The sequence below is a fragment of the Drosophila bipectinata genome, chromosome 3R, assembly GCF_030179905.1.
Source record: "Drosophila bipectinata strain 14024-0381.07 chromosome 3R, DbipHiC1v2, whole genome shotgun sequence".
NCBI lineage: Eukaryota > Metazoa > Arthropoda > Insecta > Diptera > Drosophilidae > Drosophila > Drosophila bipectinata.
This window is the reverse complement of record NC_091739.1, coordinates 19,116,288-19,137,099: the sequence shown is the minus strand read 5'-3', so window position 1 is coordinate 19,137,099 and position 20,812 is coordinate 19,116,288. Positions and strand designations below refer to the sequence as shown.

The 20,812-nt window shown below is 41.2% G+C and overlaps 2 protein-coding genes across 2 annotated transcripts; both read left to right on the top strand.

Moving 5' to 3' along the window:
• Positions 1–249: 249 nt before the first annotated feature.
• On the top strand, positions 250–1,354 carry d-cup (davis-cup). The gene is made up of 3 exons (XM_017248835.3): positions 250–745; positions 891–992; positions 1,053–1,354. The coding sequence occupies exons 1-3, from the start codon at positions 389–391 to the stop codon at positions 1,248–1,250; spliced, it is 657 nt and encodes a 218-aa protein (XP_017104324.1). The 5' UTR covers positions 250–388; the 3' UTR covers positions 1,251–1,354.
• Positions 1,355–17,325: 15,971 nt separating this feature from the next.
• Positions 17,326–18,549, top strand: LOC108130431 (rRNA 2'-O-methyltransferase fibrillarin). The gene has a single exon (XM_017248846.3). It carries the CDS (start codon positions 17,462–17,464, stop codon positions 18,344–18,346), a length of 885 nt encoding a protein of 294 aa, XP_017104335.2. The 5' UTR covers positions 17,326–17,461; the 3' UTR covers positions 18,347–18,549.
• Positions 18,550–20,812: the final 2,263 nt, after the last annotated feature.

Here is a 20,812-nt window from a genome sequence, read left to right as displayed (position 1 = left end):
TCCTGCAGCCAAAATTTAAATTTGACGAGTGCCAGGAGCCATGGCAACCTCGGCATGTCCCCTTCTTAAAATTCTAATTTTAGCTTTGAAATTTGGGTTTCTTGGTTTCAGTATCAGTTTAATCAACTGTACGGACAAGTATTTATGGAAATTTATTTTTATTTTTTTCTGCAGTTCTTGGATTCTTAAGATAAAATATAATAATATTAATCCGATCGAATGCCCTTTTGTTTACCTATCATTAAAAACACAAAACACTGGCTTTAACAATTTTTGTTTATAAAGTTAAATTCTGTTTAAAGTTTAAAGTATCCCTACTATTTGTGTTGCATTGTTACACTGACAATCATTTTTTTTAGGTTTGTTTGATTAACACATTGCCAGAAAGATGAAATTGGACCTCACCCTTAACGACCGTCACAATCTGAGGTTTCAGTCCGTTTATGGTAGTCTGGTACCCCAGATTGCCCGACTGGTGCCCTTTAATGAGTCGGAAGTCACCTGTATCCTGATGATCTACTACAAGTATAGCCTCCAAAATGGACCCACAGCGCGAAGGATAACCAGCTCACAGCTGGTGAATATCGTCATAGGCTTCCAACAGCTCTATGACATGGATGTGGTACATCGCATCGTTACCCTTATCTGCGGAGGTCGGAAACAGGTCACACCAATGGAGTTTGTCAACTACATAACCATCATTATGACCCGTGATATGGAGCAAAAAATGAACTTTGCTTTCATGGTAATACGGATTGGGGGGATTTCAGATATTTGTTTTAGAAAATATCCTAAAATAGACCGAGGTCCTTCTGCTCCTCTGTGAAATCTTAAGATAGGGGTCTTCAATTATTTTCTTACCCATATAATTTATTCGGGTTATTACTTAGGTATACGACAAAAATGGATTGGGCATCAATCGCGAGCTAATTTCAGTGGCGGTCGAGAGGTTTTTCCCTGGGGACGATGACGAAGTTCTTGAGATGCGACTGGTGAGCATTTTCTCAAATTTCTCACCTCTATATTATATGTACAAAAAATATGCCATTTAGGATATGGTCGAGTTTCTACTCCTTAAATTTGATGAAGACCAGGATGGAGTCATCACATATGAGGAGTACAGCAAAGTCGTCCGGCACCAGCCGCACCTGCTCGAGTTTCTCGGCCCCATATTCCCCTCCGACGAGGCGCGTCTGGTGATCGCCTACTGCACGGCCATATACTCCCACATTCCCGATATGAACATATAGGGTGTTTGTGAGGAGTGTGTGTGCCGTGGAGCTGGCAATTCGCCAGGACACCCTTGTCGCATAAATCTTTCAGGCACAAATAAATCGAAAGCAATGCAAATCAGTGCCTCTTGGCACCGCGTTTCCCTCTTCTTGGACTCGGTTCGACTCTGTTCTGGTCTGTTCTGTTCTGTTCTGCCATTGTAGCCACTCGAAAATGTCAATGACAATGATGATGAACTGCAAAATAGAGCGCTGACAGCTGCAACGAGACTTTGGATAGATGAATGGAGGGATATATATAGCCATATATGGGAGACCAGCTGCCTCTCAGCGAGTGGAACTGCCTTTGACTTCGGTGGCATAATTTTAAATATGGAGCACAGCTCCAGAAATACTTTGGCCCGGTTGGATGCTTCACTGGCCCGTCGACTGCCTTTCTCCATTGCCCGATGACAGCTTGATTTGTTGGCAGTTGGCACACAATTGACATTTGATGGATGGTGTTCTACATTGTCGGGACATCCTACACAGCTGCAGTCACGTCCTTCCAATACTCGGTTTGTTCTAATTACTATGAAATAAAATTCACATTTTGTTTATCGAACTGCTTTTGGGTATTTTAATAGAGATATATTGGAAATATTTATAGCTTAATTGTAAATAATTGACAGAGAAAAATATTTTCTTAAGGGAAAAATATATTTTGTTGCAAACAGAAAATAAATAGACATTGATTTAAAAGTACCAGCTTATATTAAAAACAAATGAAACTTTTGTGCATATTTCAAATCTCACAGGAATATACCAATATCAGACAAAAAAGCTCAAAAAAATTCGTAACCCGTATTTGCTGAGATTAATTAGAAAATCCAGAATGACTTGCCAAGCCTGTTGGAAATGCTAATTGAGCTCCTTCTAAAAACGAGGTAATGGATAGAAAAGTGGGCACATTTGCATAACAGAAACACAACGTAACGAGTCAGTGTAACGTGAAACAAAAAAGTAAATAAACAAAAGTCTTGAAATTCTTTGAGAGGAGTCGGACAAAGTTTCAGATTATTCGATTCGTTTATACTCTATCTAGAGAGTTGGTTTCAGAAGACAAATAAATTCAAATCAATTTTTATTGACTTAAATCCAGTTTTTTAATTATTGCTAAACTAAGATAGAAAAATATATGTTTTAAATCAAAACTGATTAGGCCTATTATTATATATAAATCTTTAAGATATTTCAAAGTACCTCTCACTTTTTAATCCACCCCCCAAAAAGGATCATTGCCGCCTAAGAATTTCGAACTTGTAATTATTTATGCAAAAATTGTTGCCAAGCAAACTTAATTTAGTTAAATGTTTGACTTTAGGCAGGCGCTCGTTGATTAACCGAGTGGAACGAGTTCCGACTGCCTTGCCACGCCCTCGGGTATGCAAATAACAATGGGGGCGGAGGGCAGATCCTTCACCCCGTGGAATTCATTTACTTTGTTGTGCCTGGGTGTTTGAGTTTGCCACTCGTACTTGCGTGTAAACATGCATGATTAAGCTTATTAAGAAAGTACAAAAGTCACAAAAATATCTAACTTTTGAGACTCATAAGAGGTTTTCTGCACTTCTTCTATGTCGAGCTTAAATTTTAAATTTTAATAGAAAAGGGAATCGAATATTCTTTCTTGATGCGACATGCCTGATAAAATTTATCCAAAAAACTCCTCGCAGGATAACCAAATTTAAGCACAAATTCGTGGCAGTCAGGTGCGACCTTATATCGACCCGAAAGAGAACCTGTCAGCCAATGCAGTGTCTCGATAATGATGCTGATGATAATGATGCTGCTGCTGGAAAAGCTAAGAAGCAGCCTGTACTGGAGGCGAGCAAGACCGGAAGCTGCACTCAGCGCATTGCATTGCAAAGTGAACTTCACTTACACGGAGTAAATAAATAAAAAGGATGCCCGTACAGAGCTCACAATTTATGGATGCACTTGCCGGGAAAGGGCAACGGCGACGGCAACGGCAATGGCAACGACAATGACAACAATGGCAATGGAAAAGCGGAAAAAATAGAGAATAGTAGGAAAGCCAAACGTAGACAAATGTAAAATAATACGTGACAATAATGCTGCCAATGGCTGTGTTGATTAGGCTGCTATATTTATGGCTCGCCTCGGATCAGCTTGAAACTTCGGAGGGATACTCGCATCCTTCAGTTGGCCGGAAAGGCGGTATGCTGGTGAGGCGGCCAATCGTTGGTAAATTCATTGAGCTGCCGCAAGCTGAAGTTGATCTGCAGCTTTTGTGGCCTAAGTTGCTCTTTGGGCCTAATGAACCGAACCCTGCCACATGTGTGTATAGTGTGTGTGCTTGTGTGCGCCGACTAAGTAAATATTATTTGATGCTGTGTTGAAAGCCATTTCCAGGTGGCAGTGGCCCAGCTAGTGGCGGAAGCCATGGCTGTGCCTCCTCTGTATGTGTTTATGCATAAAATATTTACAAAGTTTCGTGTCTCCGTGTGGCTTTCGCCGAGTCCAATTTGCCCAAATGCAGAAGTAACGTTTCGAGGCGAGCTTGTGTGGCAATTCTCTTTCTTTTCCATCTTTTTGCCTTCTTCCTGTTGCCTCTTATTATTCCAAGTTTATTTAGGAGCCGGATACGGCGAAACGGAGGCTGGGCGAACACCACATCAAAGCATAGCACGTGGCACGCATGAGTGGCAATGGCAAAAACTACAGGAGCAACACAAAACCAACAAAAGCAACAGCAGCAGCAACATCGAGACGAGCCAGCCCCAATTGCATTGCCCCAAGTTGACCACAAAACATGCGCCCGGCTGCGAAAACCAAACCGAACCAAACCAAGCCAAGCCAGGGCAGGCCAAAAAGAAAACATTGCATTCCGAAACGGGCAGAAGGAGATAAAAACTCAGTAAATACACTGGCAGTATTTGCAAAAAGTATTATGGAGAAAAGTCGTTTCAAATTGAAAGGCATTTCTTTCAGTGTAGAGCTGGGCAGTAAATCAACTGCTGACCACTATACGGCTGCAGTTACGTATGTGAATTTGTAATCTAAACTTTTATACTCGTTGACTCGTTGCCTCGTTTTTCCATCAGCTGCGAACAGGAAACGGAAATTGCTGCTGTTGGCCCGTTGACAAAAACACGACACTTGCACCTCAAGTTGCCAGGAACTTTCAACTTGATTTTCCCGGGCAATAGTAACAAACAGCTGCAATAGCAGCAACGACATTATGGGATTGCCAATTGCTTACAGTTGCAGTTACTGTTGCTATTGCTGTCGATGGGCAACTGAATGTGTCCATGATTGTGATTTCAGGTAGGCGATCGAGTTGTTCCCCATCCTGTTTTTGTGGCCATTGATTAAGCGTGGCCGGGTGAGTGAAAGCTATGTCCCCCTATCCCTGTGTACCCTACTCTTTTGGCCACGTTCACTCAATCAAAGCAAACTAAAAGTTTGCTCTACGGTTTTAACCTCAGTTTGCATTCTTTATGAGTGCTTCTGGGATGGTGGTGCTCCTTTTTGTTGCACGCTCTGAATTTTTTTCCACTACCTTTGAATGTTTAATGCAAATTGATTTAGCCGCTTCTGTTTTCAGTTTTTTTCACCAACAGCAATGGAAAGCTTTTGGCAAGTTTTGCTTAAGCGAATTTGCAACAGCTTTAAGTTACAATTAAGCCCGCTGAGAGGGCCGTGCAACTTGTTAACTGATTTTACCTCGACCACACCCACCAGTCTTTGGAGCTACCGGTTAGCAGTTGCCACGTGGCTGCACATTTGCCACGGCACACGAAAATTTTTAACTTAAATTACTTTTCGTAATAACTTTATTTTGTAATTTACGTAAGTAGAAGTAACATTTATGCAGCTGCATAAACTGCCAACGAAAGTAGCTGACAAACTATGACGGCGCACGTAAAAAACTTTTGTGCACCAGAAGCCTTTGCGAAAAATCTTTTGCCTCTTTTTGGGGTGAACCGCGGCAAGCAGCGGCGAAAAGTAGCTGGTCCGGGTGTCGGCCTTGGTCCACAAAGTTAATGCCACTCAGCTAGATAATTTGCATAAGGAAATGGCTACGCTCTTTGATGGTTTTTCACCATCTTTGGCAATCTATATGGACCTGTTTCACTTGCCCCTGAATGAGAAGTAATCTCTATTTCACCTTCTTCTCCTCCCAAACAATTTCCTCTACTTCTCCTTCCAAAAAAAAAAGGTCTCCGGTGGCAAGCTCCTGCCGATGGCATTTTAAATTTTTAATACAGCACTCGCCCGAAGGGAAAATGAAAGAATACTCGGCGATGGAACACGAAACGTTGTTTTTCTTTGGCCTGCGTAATGAGGAAAAGTTTCGCTACATGCAATTTGCTCTTGTTCTCGGTTCTCTGTTCTGTTCTCTGTGTTCTGTGTGATGTTTTTTGCCGGTCTACTTGTCCTTGCAAAATGCCATTTGCATTTGCCAAAAGCACAGCGAAAGCCGCAGAGCCATAACAGCAAGAAGAAAGCAACACACTTACCTCAATAGTCAAACAAAAGTGCGGCATACTTTGTGGCGCTTGGCATGCCAAACATGTGGCTCCCATTCCACTATGGGGTTTTTGACCACTTTATGTGGCATTTAATCATTTTTTGAAAGTTCTCTGATTTAAAAAAAATTAATGGGAATGTATTAAGAAAACATCAAACTATTATGCCTCATACTCAAAATATTAATTATTAGCACCATATGCTAGCATAACAGCTGCAAAGTCAGCTGTTGCATCCGAAAGCACGTGCGCTAAGTTTGCAATTTTCACATAGTGATTTGTGAAATTAGATTATTTGTTTAAAACTCCATTTAAAAAGAAAAATAGTAATGGAAACTGATTTCACAGGTTTGTACTACATGTTAAATGTATTAACTGTTTAAATTGTGCGTGTCTATACTAAAATTTTGTCATTTTATAGATGCACCTTAAGCTGAATTTTGGGAAACAAATTTCAACTTTGGGAAGAGTTTTGAAATAGAAGGACTAGAAAGTTTTCAATGCGTCCAAGTGTATGTTGTAGCGTTGTCAATACTGAGCAAAGGCTGTTAGTTTTATTGTGCACTTTTCTCCACTATTGGTGCAATTTGAATTTTTCTTAGATAACCTCACTTTCTCCAAAAGCCGACTTGGTCGCTGCTTGGAACAGCGAAAGGGGCCGGGCTGAGCATCAAATGGCTGTACAATGTTTTTTTTTAACGCCATGCAAATAACAATGTGGATAATGCCTTTTTGAAAAAAAAGCCACCAGTTCTTATTGGAAGTAATGGAAAATACGGTGCTTTCAGTCGGCTATTTTGGAAAAGAAGCGTTTGAGTCCTGAAACAAGCTGTATAAATCAGACAGGCGTCACCATTCAAGAAAACACTACCGATTACATTCCATCGCTGATGTGTTCAACAGAGCTATGGATACATCAGATCCAATTATTTCGTCCTTAATTTATCGAGATGCATAAAAAACTTAAGAGTCTTTTACTTCCAATTGAGGTAATTGAGATGCTTTCGTACGAATACGAAAATAATGTTTGTCTCGAAGATGACGAATTTAACGATTCCAGCTTGTTTTTTTTAGATAATATTGATATATTATAGAAAATGAAAAAAAAGAATAATAAGATTAGTACTACTGTATGAAGGAATTTTTCTTTTTCAACTTTTATATGCATTTGTATGGAAGAACACTGAAATCCGGTATTTTAAACTAACAGTTTTCAGGGAAAGCGTTGTCCGATTTGGTTCAAAATTGCTAAATCGTATTAAAATAGCAACAAATATCAGCTCCTTAAATTTCATTAATTTATCTTTACTTTTACCAAATCGTTCCTATGGGAGCTATAGGATATAGTTTCCTGATCCGAACGATTTTCATACTATATGTGCCTAGGATCAAATAATAACGATTGGTAAAGTTTCATGTCGATATCTCCAAAACTGACCGAGTTATTAATTAATGCCACAAAAACAGCTCAAAAACCCCATAGTGCATTCGGTCCCCCGTCTGACATACAAATCATTTTGCCGAGTGCCTAGAACCCAGTTTCGAGTGTCGAGTGGGGAGCCATAATGTAACTGAAATAAAAGCCGCAAGGAGCACTGTGAAATATTTTTTTTTTTGCATTTTTAAATCTAGAAGATAATAAGGAAACGTGGTATACAAATTTGAGACACATGTTTGAGAAACCAAAACATCTTAATCTATAAAATATTAATATTCAAACCAACTGAAAAAACCGGCCCAACCCAGAGGGAAGAACAACTAATGGAAGAGCCTAAATGCTATATCTTAACAAATGCCTGACATTTACATTTTAATTGCTTTGATCACACCATTTGTCTGGAAATTACTCTAGCAACTAATCAATGAATCAGAGATAGTAGCCAGGATCTTCTCAATCAAGATTCCCCCCGAAGAAATAGGAGGGCTTTTGCTGAAAACTAAGTGTGGGCAGCAATTATGCAGACCAGCAGAGAACGGCTCAAGAGGCACTCAGTCCTGGCTGAAGGACTCAAAGGAACTGCAGCTGGCAAAACCAAACAAAGGGATGCAGCAAATGGCGAAGGGAATCGAAATCGGAATAGGAATACGAATACGAATCGGCAAAGGCGTAACCAGAGTGAAAAGTGTAAAATGCAAAATCTCATTGATGATTGAATGCCGCTAGAGCAGGGGATTCAATAGCACCACCGGAGCACCAGATCCTCGGCATTTTTTGCGACGCTTTGTCTCAGTCTCAATAACGAAATGCAAATACGGAAAAAAGCGAAAGCAAACACACAAATACGCATGCAAAAGAAGGAAAGTGCCAGGACGACTATGGGGCGGCAGGAAGGCAAATCGAATGGCAAAGAGACGAACAGAAAGCTGCCAAGTGCCCGACCAGGCAAGCAGGCTTACAAAAAAGGAAGCTACAAATTGTCACCATAAACAGAAATACTCTAAAAGTGTACGATTCATTTGGAAATGTTATCTTAATCATGAGCTAAATTTAGTTAGAATTTTTAACTACAAAAAGTAGCTACAAAACTGCAAATTTAAAATTATTTTATTAAACTTTATAAATAGACATCTATGCCATATGCACTCATATCTATTTGAAAGTTCGCAAAATAAAAAGTGGATATAACTTTTTGCATACCAAGCTCATAAGCATGCCAGGAGACTCCCACCCTAGGGTAAATAAAATAAAAACAGTATAAAAGCTACACAGTACGATGAATGCTCCGAGACGCAGGGTGCCAATGGTAGAGATATGGGCAGGAGTAAGAGTAACTGGGCTAGGGCTTCCCGCACGGCAAAGAAAATGGCGTTAGCTGCAGCGCATAGAATTGCAAATTCAATTTCAATTCAATTGAGCATGTGTTTGCAACGGCACATCCATATGCTCCTAAGTTTCCAACTGTGTCGATATGTGAGTGGTGCATACAGTGCGTATGCGTGATGTGTTGTGGGTGCCGGGGCATTGTTGGATTGGTGTTCTCTTGCTGCTTCGCTTGTTGCATTGTCACTTATGGGCTGAAAACGATACTGGATCTACAGCGGCTTTGTCCATAATCAAAATCGATTTAAATCGAACTCTTCGCCTCGCCAGGGAGTATGCACAAAATATATTCTATGAATGTATTGAATTCCACGTGGTCGGGCCTGCTGATTTTTATTAAATTACACGCTTTGTAAATAATTGGAACGGCATGCCGTCTGTCATTAGGCCGCCGACAATAAATGCCAATCGAAGCTCATTAAAATTCAAAAGCCCCGCCGCCCAAAATCGCCGCCATCCAAATCCATCGGCCATTATAAACATTTTTGCGCCAAATGTTAATTAGATTTGAATTTGGAATATTTTCGCAACCGAAAGCAAAAGCAAATAAAATGCGAAAACAATGCCTGTGCATTGAGTGACAAAAGTGCGCCAGCATAAAGCGCAAACACAAATCGACAAATATTATTTTTATGTGCTTCTAATGATAATGATTTCGCATTTCCTATTTCCCATCAAATGTGACAGCCCGAATCGAAATGGAAATGGCCAGAGAAAAGCTGGCGGGCTTATGCCGTGTCTGGGTAATATGGTATAATCAAATTAAAATTAACAAAAACTCTCATGATTGCAAATTAGTTGCCGAGAATGGGCGGCAAATTGAAATGGCTATCGATCTGATGCTGTTTTTTTGTGTTTCATCTGAAATATTCATACATGCGTATGAATAGGCATACGAATAGACAGGTAGTACATATAGATAGATATTGATTTTGTGGGCCTGAAAATGTATTAGCTGTTAGCCGGGAAATGGAAAAGAGCTGCAAGAGCAAAGAGTTTCCAACACTGATTGCTGACTCTTGCAGCCAAAACGGATCAAAAGTTAAATTCCTGTTTGACTTTTCATTCGAAAAATTGGATTTTGCATTTAGAGCTAGCCGACGAAAAAGTTTCCACCCACCGGATCAGACCGGGATAAGCCGCTCACAGAACGCAAGCAGCCAATGCAGTGCTCAACAAAAATGGGGAACAACTTTTTTAGTTTCGCAACTAATTTATCAAATTTCAGAGATTCGTTTCGGCTCCTCTGTTTGAGTTGGCCGGGCTGGATTACAGATCTAGCGGCAGAGGCCGAAACAATGGCCATAATAATTTCAATTATTTAAGTGTCAGCCGCTATACCGACAGCCCTAAGCCATGGAAATGCATAAACAAATCCGGTTGTCAATTTGCTAATTGCTGTGGGCTTGCCTTTTAATTGCCACCGCAATTCCGCAAAATATATAAAAATCCCCCCCAAAAAAGTGACCAATAAAAATGCAAAGCCGAAAAGGACGGGGTGGTGTTGGTGTTGCTATCAAGGATTCTGGATTCAACATTGAGGACTAAGGGTGTGGTTGCCCTCTGGCGTTTCTGGGACAATTGAAGCGTGTTATTAGCTCTAATTGTTATAAAGCCCTTTTAATTGGGTGTCTGATAAAGTTGCTCCGAAAAGAAAGCTGAAGTGTCGGTCCGTTTTTTCACACCCACTCAGCTCAGAGTAACCTCCGGAGATTCGGTGTAGCCTTCACCTTAATGGAAAAAGGGCTTTTGTGAACCTATTAGAAAGAATGAGGCTGGGAAAATGAAGGTTTAACAATTTCCTTACAGCCTCTTGGATGAAACTTTTTCGCAAAGTATTTCTCACACGCGCCACGGTGCGTATGCTTAATCTTAGGTAACCGCATAGCAGAAAAGTTGAATATGGGAGGTGCGGCCGGAGTTTGGCATTTGTTTGTTTCCATGAAAAACATTTTATTTTAAGCTTCTTGTTAACATGAACTCATTTCGTGGCTTAATTAATTTTCAATGTATTAGTGGGTAGCATAGGATCACACCAAAAAAAAAAGACAGACTTTGAACAGCGTGCCGAAGCATAAAAAGCGAATAATCCACTTTCGATTATAAGTCCTTATAGCCGGAAAAAGCTCTTCAACCTTTCAACCTTATTTAAATAAAACAAATAGTTCTAAAAAAAAACCTTAAATATGAAAAATTTTGTTCCATTTAACATTTTTATCTTAATTGTGTCTAGTAGCCTTCCTTGGAAACCCCACCCTTGGGGCATAAAAACCTATTTAGCAACCAAGGATTATGGCTTTCAAGAAATTTGTTTAAATTAACAATTTCGAGGGTGAAACGGGAGCAGATGCTGCGGTCAGACAATGTCTCCGTCGCGGATTCGGGCCAAGAAAAATGATGATGCATAAATAACTTGCCGATAATCCCAGTTAAAAGCTCTAACATTTGTTTGGATTTGCTTGTCGCTTTCCAATATTTCCTTCATAGACATAATTTTTCGCTATTACTTTTTTTATTTGGTGGCATTTCTTTCGGCTGGTGGTTATTGTCGCCCGATATCCAGGCCAAGATGAATGGCCGTCGATTTATTATCGATGTCTGGCGGAGCGGTTTATTAAAACGGTGCGACGCCAAAGGTGACGAGATTTTTTTGCGGCAAGGGGCAGGCTAGCGTGGCTGGGGAAGGTGCTCCATAATCGTGTGCGGACGTGTAGTTGTCATCAATGCAAATACCATGCAGCGCACTTGTCAGCACCATCTACATCCTCATCCACTGCCATAGTCTCCACCAAATCCACATGCTCATCATCCTCCAACTTGGCTACATCGATGGCGTCGCATGATTGATCAAGTGCGTGCGTGCCAGGGACATTGGCAAGGTGGCTGCACTGAGAAAAAATACGGGTCTATTTAACCTTCATTTTAAAAGACATAGGTTAAAGGCAAACTTTGATTTTCCTGTGAGTTTTATACAAAATTGGTTATTATTTAAAAGCTTAAGCCAATTTTTGTCACTGTAAGAACACAGAGCGAACTCTAGCAGGATGCTCCAAGACGGAACTCGTTGGCGAACCATTTTTCTGACATTTAGTTGACAGCGCAAATTTTTGTTTGCTCGTAATGTGCTCTCGACACGGACCCGGACTTCTGCGCCCCGCCGCATCATTCCATCCCAGGGAAGGACGGGCCTTATTCATTCAGAAGGCCCGTAAGTGCGTCGGAAGCCATGTGAGTCCTCAAAAAGCGTTTCACGCCGTCCAAACGAGACTGAAAATGAGGGGGATGGAAACCAGCATACTGGGTCCCGGGCTCTGGAAAAGAGTCCAGGGCACTCGGCAGCTGATTTGACATTTATCACTGCACTGGCGACATTCGATGTTCCGTCGACCGCCGTCCGTGGAGCAATAGGAGTGGAAAACGGATTTGGATTTGGCATTGATGGAACCATTCGAAACATGCCAAACGCACTTGGCGTCACCAGCTGGCTGCGAAAATTTTAATGAAAATTGTCACCGAATGCGCCACTCTTAGTTAGTGGAAGCCCAATGTCCGGTATGGCCCAAACAAATGTGATAATCCAATTGGCATGCCCTCTGGCAGTGGCTATGAATCGGAGCTATATGTGTGACGCACAGTGCCAAAGCCAGGCCTTGTCTAATGTAATTCGTGATTCAGCATAAACTGCCGGTGGTAACGCCCATACACCACCCCGAATGGATTTATTGGCAAGTCCTAGTAGTACTATAATGCACTGGAAATAACTAAAAATATAAATTTTTTTACATAGTTTTTTTTCAACCTTAATAATTGTTTTAAATTTTATGTATCAAGACCCACAAGTACCTAAAGGTAAAGAGGTTAATTTACCTACGATGTCTAAATCAGGATATCAATAGGGCTAGCAAGAGCTGGCAGATGGCGGGTCCTTGTTCCAGTTTCAGGGACACCGGGACACTATCAAACGGTCGGATAGGCCAATTGCCAATTGTCAGATACAATTTATTCCCGGGCCCCTAGATGCTGCCACGGCTGCACTAAATGCGAATTGAAAATAAAATATTACACAGAGATTGCAGCAGTTGGGCTCCCGGATAGGAGGGGGGCCAGTGAGATAGCATGCAGAGGAAAAGAGACAGAGGGGGTGGAGCGACAAAGACAAACAAACATCCAATGCAGCAAACAGTAACACGATTATGCCCATGGCCATGAAGGGTGGCCGGTGATGACAGGGGAGAAGGGAGACGAGGGGACCGTGTCGATCATCAGGACCAAAAGGAATCGTAAAACAAAAGCGCCAGATAGTTTGCAGCAGCTACAACCTCGAAAATACCTCACTGCTCCGGCTTGTGCCTTTGCTTTTGCTTTTCCTGCTACTGCCAGTGATTGTGGGCGCCATTCGAAGCAGCGGCAATCGATTGTGTGCATCTTTTTTTTTTTTGGTGGCGTTAAGTGTTGGATCCTGGCAAAATGGGTTGCAGCAAAAGGGGGGGAGAGTCCGAGGGGCAGGCGAAAATGCTGCTGTCGTCGTCCTGATAGCGGGCACAGACAGACTGCACCAACAATCCTGGAGAGCCGCGGGGAAGCAGTCGCAGTAGCGTCGTCGATGGTTGTTCTATGTGTTTGGGTAGATACGTTAGGCTGGTCCTTAAAACGATATTGACCTCTAAATGGGGCTTTATATAGGGTTTTCTACATGATTCTACACTGATTTTGACGATTCGAGTAATAAACTACCAAAAATTGTAATTAAATTTAAACTTTATTAAATAAAACATGAAATTAATCAATAAATTTTAAAACCAAATTTTAAGCTCAAAATAAGGATATTAAAAATAATTAAATTTGGCACCACCTCAAAGGGAAGCCTGCTGGGGATGAGACAGATGGAGATACGAGTGCAGCACAGTGCAGTGACACCTTGAGGCGCTGTTGGCAAACTATAGAAATCACATAAACGCCCCGTCTCCGCTCCCCTCGTCGTCGAATCCATAAAATTCCAGGATCCAGCCCGCATTCGCAGAATCGAAAAAAAAATAAAGCACATTGGAGTGCACACAGGGTCCTAGTGGGGGGTGAAGGGACCAAAGGACTGAAGGACTGCAGCAGGAGATCAGAGACAGCCCACATGCAATGGCCGTGGAAAAGAAATGCCAGAAAATGCAACGTAAAAATGCATAAATCCGTGGGATTTAAAGATTTTGCTGGAATTTGTGATTTCTTGCATTTACTTTTTATTTTTGCACGTTTCTCCCTGCGGCTGAAGCTTACTTTTTGTTTTAGTTCGAAACGCCCACCACTCACCACCCACCGCCCTCATTTCGAGGCGTGTATGGGTATGGGGCGTGACTGGATTTACGCGATGTCCCGTTTTTTTACTGGTGAGAGAGAGTCCTCTATTCGCCACATCCATATCCACATCCGTATGCAGTCCCAATTCCCCTCTTTGACTGTTTAACACGCGCAATCAGCAACGCTACAAATTTCATATGACATTTTAAGTTGTTTTGCATTGCCACGCCCCCAAAACGCCATGCCACGCCAGAGCTCCAAATGCGAAGCGATTTGCTTTCAACTGCAAAAAATCCCCGACTCGACTCGACAGCCCTTTGTGCATTGCATTTCTGTGACTTTGGGGCACAATATTTCCGCACCCGATCTGTATTGTTCTATTTGAACTTTTTTTATCGTTTTATGGCTCAGCTAAAATGTAGATTTTCATTTTTTGCGACTGGTGCCACCCACACTCCAGCATGGTTGCTTATTGCTTATTGGAGGCTGCCACCAACAAGCTGCACGTTGCCCGTAATCAGTTCTGTGCCCAGGAGCCAGCTATTTATACGTTATTTTGTTTTAAATTCGATTCAATTAATTAATTCATTTTAAAAACTCTGACAGTGCCGAATTTTATAACGAGCTTGTTGCAACACATGTTGACGTCTCGGGGGCAGAGCCTGAAACATTTCAACTGCATTTTTAGCACCTAACTTAATTAGCTTTTTTAAATTGAAAAAAAAGATTACGTTTCATTATTGAATTATAAACTTAACAAAATGTTAAATTTGTGTTTTACACAACGACTATTAGACATAACAGCAAGTTGAAAAATTAAACTTTTTAAAATATAAATAAAGTTGGGGGTTTGAAACTGATATATCTCATGTTAATATATGAACGAGTTGTAAAAGTATTTAATTAACACATTTTTTGTGTCAATGAAGAGAAAATGCTTTATGTTTGAAGTACTTAGGAAAATATTATGTTTAGATATCATACCGAACATGATCAAAATACAAAAGGAAGACAGGACCTAACTATACGATACCCGGTACTAATCTGTACTCAGTACTCAGTATTAACAAAAAAAATCAAGAAATGGCATACTTTTTTTGGAGCAAGCCAATGAAGCAATCCAGTAGGGAAACATAATGAAAAGTCTATAACTCCTCTAAAAATCCGTAAAATATACATGGTACAAATACCTCATGGAATCGGAGATAATTCTTACACCCTGTTAGATTCATTCTCACAAATACAAAATACTCTTGTATTCTTCAAGTTTTGGGTATAAAAAAGTATGAAAGTATGTCTTTAAATGCATGTTTTAAATTTCACATACATTAAATATTTTGTAAATATTTTTATTTATCCTTATACATACATATCCGTATTGGATATCCATCTGTTTTACTTTTTTTTTTTTTTATAAACTTTTTTGTGTTTTTTTGGGGGCATGTCCAGCCACACACCCCCCGTAAGCTACGTGATTTAATGAACTGTTGATTTGGCAAATGCGCGATCCGGCAATGGAAACGCACATATTTACGAAGCCCCCCCTTTCCTCTGTCCCTTTCTGTCCCATCTGCCATCTCGCTCATATTTAACTTTTGTGCTATGCGTTTCAAACAGTTTTCACAAAAACTGCGCCGGGGAGGTGGCAGAAATTTTGGGGCGGAGTGGTAGCAAAAATAAGAGGATACTAGCAGAGCAGCACGAAATTATTTAACATGTAAATCAAGGCAGTGGCAAAAGCGAAAAATCTAACAGAGCTCAGTGCGAAACTTTTTTAATTTCAAAGCAAATAGCGTGGCATCAGGGGGGCGGGAGTAGTGGGTCAGTCAGGATTGGTGGGCGTGTAGCTTGTGCAGATTATGAGGTGGCAGTTGGGAGGCAGCAAAATCGCGATGATTATAGTCACGTACTTGTCACCCCAACCACCGTACTGCCACTCCCCCAAAAATCCCGGCTTGTAATTACACATGTGTGTGTAGACAGGGAGTTGGTTGGTATATATATAAGTATATGTGTGTGTTGGCAAATATTAGGTTGGCAAATATTGACGCTCAACTTTTATTTACGCACACAAATGTTCAAGTTTCCAACAAAAGATAAATATGAAGTATTCTAAATCGTTGCCATGCCGGGCTCGTCGTACTCCCACTTGCTCCCAGCTCCCCCACGAAGCTCCTGTAACTCCCCGAATGGTACTCTGTGCCATTTACTCATTTAACTGACAGTTAAAATTACAAACGCTTATCATGTACCAGAATCATATCATACGGAATAATTTATTATGCCCAACGCTTAATGTAATTCCCGAGCAGCGAAATTTTCGCTTCAAATGTGGATTCTGAGGCAGGATGTGTGCGGATATATATACAAACGTACTTACATACATACGTACAGGATATGGATATAGATATAGAGTATGAGTGGCTTGTGTGTGCTGGTTAACTGACTGGTTTTGTCTTTGAGATAGATGGAATAAAGTGCGCAACATACAAAATGAATATGTACCCTGCGCCCAGACACACATCGCCCCACGCCGGCACATAGTTTTATTTGCTCAGCTTGCCTTCTTTCATTTGAGACCCTCGCGCAATAGACATTCAACACATATACCATATATACATTAGGATATATATATGTATCCATGGTTGTATGTGTGCTGGTTTATGCTCTGCACCCTGAGGTTAATTAAGATTTTGCCATGCATTTGTTTGAACAAATGGTGTTTGTGCTCGAAGAAGTGTGCGAATCCAGCCGAGTCAGCGAAATGAAAAAGTTTTATTAGTTGTAATCCCTAATTAAATTAAAACTGTACCATCTAATTAAATGCGGGCCTAATGCGTGATATATGATGAATGTTGAATTAGATTATTAGCGAAGCTTTTGGCTTGCCATTCATTAATCATTTGCGAAAATATTTTTAATGCTAACTTGGCTTTAATGTCTAATTCACAAAAAGAGTTAGTTGAATAATCAGTCTAATCTAATCTTTTTTTAAAACGCGTGGTTTATTTCTGAATTTATGGAAATTCAAAATAGATTCATTTCCTATCTGTTTGAATGTCAGATTCTTTATTTGTCGGACTCTTTCGTTTAATTTATTAAATACATTCCAGCTACTTTCATTAATATGCTGATAAATTTCCACTACCAACTGAGGCATAAATAATTTATGATTAATTCCATTCTGAGAACAGTGTGCAATTCAATGCAAATAATTAATATTTAAAAAGTATAAACGCCATTCCATAATTTGTTTGGCTTATAAGTCAATGATTTAACATACAAATAAGCGATTATATTTTTTCAATCTACGTGACTCGCATGTTCTCTATTAGGAAATTATTGTAAAAAATTTTACCTTATTAACTATTACAAAAAAGTAGAATAAATAAATGAGAGTGTATGTACCTATCATAGTAGGACATATGTTTGAGGTCATAGGGTTTTATAATCAAAATCAAATCAGATCTCCAAACCTTCAGATCAACTTCAAAGTTTTCGAGCTCCTTTCACTTCAAAAATATATTAGTTTGAAATAGTAGAAAAATTGTATTAAGTTTGTAAAATATTAATATTAGTTAATTATGCCGATCGCCAGACGCAGATATCGCCGTGCAAAAGCTCGATTGGCCAAGGCCGCAGCTCGACTAACAGGAGACAACATCGAAGGTCCTTCTAACCAACAAGCCAATCAGGACAATCCAGGATCAGTACAAGAGCAGACTCCAGGAAGGGAGATCACTGTCAGCCCCTATAACACCGTTGAGTCACATCGCCACTGGGGTGTATTCTTGAACCGAAGTCGCACCCATCCCATCCGATTGCTCACTACGGCTCTTATTCGCTATGAAGGTGATGATTTTGGCGAAAAGAGATTCGTTGGTGACTTCGGGGGCAACCTGTGCGAATTTCGGGTCTGGTCACCTTTCCAGTCCAAACTGGCTGCCGGCATAATGAATGGTCTTTCGGATCTACATCTGAAGAGTGGAGCCAATGTGCTTTATTTGGGCGCCGGCTTTGGCCATACAGTGTCGTATGTGTCGGACATTATTGGAGAATCGGGAATGGTGTATGCCGTGGAGCAGGGTCCTTGGGCTGCACGCCAGCTAACAACCCTAGCCAATCGCCGGCCAAACGTCGTGCCCGTAATGGAAGATGCCTCCATGCCTTACAAGTACCGCCATCAAGTGCCCGCCGGTATCGACATAATTTTTTGTGACTTGCCGCTGTCGGATCAGGTGCGATGTCTGATGCTGAACGCTCGTCATTATCTTTCCATTGGAGGATACTTTTTGGTGTTCGTGCGAGCAAACATTTTGGAACCGAATGTAGCAAACACCTTGGCCCTGGAGAAAGAACGTCTCAAGCAGCATCAACTGGAGCCGCTTGAGGAGGTACTCTTGGATCCTTTCATGCCTGGATTTGCCCTAGTGGCGGGCGTGTACACGCGTGAGGTGCCGCGTGATTAGTTTAAGTTCATTTTAGTGGGTGGTGGCGGTCTATATTGTGTTAAAGGTGGTGGAGAATATTATTTTTTTCGGCTTTGGTTACATAACAATAATCAATAGTACACATAACACAGATCATTTGAACACTAAAACCAAGACATATGTATTATTAAAATTTGAGTTTGAAAGATTAAATTTAAAATACCAACCAATTCATCTATAAAAGAAAATCCACCCAGATTGAATAGTTGAAGAACTGCCCTTAATGAATATGCATAAATGAAAGTCATTATAAACTGTAGGTATTCAAAACTTGCACTAAGGGCAGATTTTTTATGCGAATAATAATTAATTTTGTTCACTGCCCCGCGAAATTTAGAACGAAAAGGGGCAGTGGTGGAGAAGTGGACTGTGGACTGTGGAGTGGCTATTCTTACAAAGGTCACTCAAAGGGGTCTCCAGTTGATTCGGCGCGTATAGAAAGTGTACCCGCAAATGCTGCACATAATTTAACAAAGTGTACTGTAGCGCGGCAACAACAACCAGACGAGAGGCAGCATCATGGGCAATAATAATGGCCCAGAACAAGTGCAAAAACAAGAACCAGACCAAGGGAGGGCGGAACAACAGCAGGCAGCAACATTTCGACTTCATTTTGTTGTGGTTTTCCTTTTGGCCCGCTCGCGCTCTTTCTGGCAATGTACATAAAACTTTTTCGGGCCACTACAATTTTTAATGCACTCTCTGACATTGCAATGGTTTTCGGGATCGGCCGGAGTGGTGGAGTGGCGGCGAAGGTGGTGCAGATGGAAGGGGCATTCTGGCGAACAAGCAAATGAAACTCAAGTGCATGTAGCGCTGGCCCGGCCAAGTGGCATAGTCAAAAAAAAAAAAGTAAAATAAAGAAACAACAAACCGTCGGCGAAAAACATCACAAAACGAAGAAAAACGCAACAAAAATAACACAGCAGAAATGAAATAAAACAGGCACAAGAAAGGCCAGTAGGAAAACAATAATAATACACTGGGGGGGCGTTGGTACAAGGAGGCATGGGCCGGGGTAAAAACTCAGATTTTTAATAAACTTGCCGAGGCTCCTTCCTTTGGCTTCGTCTTCCGCTTCTCGCTTTGCGCTGCATACTTTTGGGCGCAGCGACAATAGTCCCGTTATTGTTGCCACAGCGGCTGCTTATTTACGAGTATTTGCCTAGGAATGTGGCAAGCGTCTTGCCAAGTGGCAGCTACACCGCCCCCCGCTACCCCAACGACCGGCCATCCGCATAATGAGCCACCAGCGCCGGCAGACGACGGCAGTTCATGAAAAATCAAGAGCCAAGAACTTTTAGCCGCCAAACTTTAGCTCGCCGTAAATTTGCCCAGATCATGTTTGAAGTTTATCCAAAATGGAAGATTCCAAAGAAAAGAAAGTGGGAGTTGGGGCAAGCGAAGCAAAATTCTTGGCCACGTTGGGACCACCTACACAACACGTCTGTTCTGACTCCATTAACCCGGTGGGAACCAAAATGACACCGCAAGCTCGTATAGCGGAACTTCAAGCAAACGTCTGTAACCATATGACACGGGTCCACATATCACCAAACCCCAGGTGAAGTACTAAGCATTTTTTTATAAAAATCTTTAAATAAAATATAAATTTTTAAAACGAAAGTAAAAACCATATAAAGTAAATATTTAATGGAGATTCAAAAAACTATCCACTCACCTTTCGGGTCAGTATCATACCACCATAAGTGGCAAATGCTTGTGCCCCAGCTCGGTTAAGTTGGCTAACACGTGATGCAGAGGTTGGCTTCGGTGTTGGGCGGTTGCTGAAGAGGGTGGGAATGCATTTTTAAAATACTCGCGCACATTTTCGCAAATGGCAACAAACGGCGCCAAGTTTAGCAGCTGCGCTGCCACTGCCGTTGCCACTGCCACTGCCACAGCCGCTTCCGATGTCTTTCGGGCGCTGTAAAATGCAAAATCCAAATGCCCCGCTGCCCCAGCTCCGTTTTCCATAGTTCCATGGCTTTTGGCATAACATTTTTAGCATATTTGTTGCAGTCTAAACACGTGACAAGTATGCGTGTGTGTGTGAGAGTGCCATTAGTCCCTTGGTCATGCTCTGGGTACGGAAAACTCACGTGCCATCTACGATATGCAGCTATTGCCAAAAAAAAAAAGGGAAGAAAAAAAACAGAAAACTTTACCGCAGGAGCTTCGGCGGGACAACAACGGGAAAAATACGAACATGACCATTTTCCGGGGGGCACTCTCTGTGGTCATACATATGCCATTGCATCGGCATACTTTCTGGTACACATTTTAATAAATTTTTCACACATTAAAGCCCGAGGGTTTCTAACAGGTTTCTTAACACAAATTAATATATATTATCAAAGCTGTTAGTGGAACTTACTTTTAAGCCATTAAATAAAATGTTTATTGCCAATTATGCCCCAGTTCTTCACTGTGCCCACCGTATAG

Bases quoted from the DNA above. Each gene is read 5' to 3' on its own strand.
- d-cup (XM_017248835.3), top strand. From the start codon at position 389: ATGAAATTGGACCTCACCCTTAACGACCGTCACAATCTGAGGTTTCAG. The intron at 746-890 runs GTAATACGGATT...GTTATTACTTAG, and splicing joins AAATGAACTTTGCTTTCATG to GTATACGACAAAAATGGATT. The intron at 993-1,052 runs GTGAGCATTTTC...TATGCCATTTAG, and splicing joins AAGTTCTTGAGATGCGACTG to GATATGGTCGAGTTTCTACT.
- LOC108130431 (XM_017248846.3), top strand. From the start codon at position 17,462: ATGCCGATCGCCAGACGCAGATATCGCCGTGCAAAAGCTCGATTGGCC.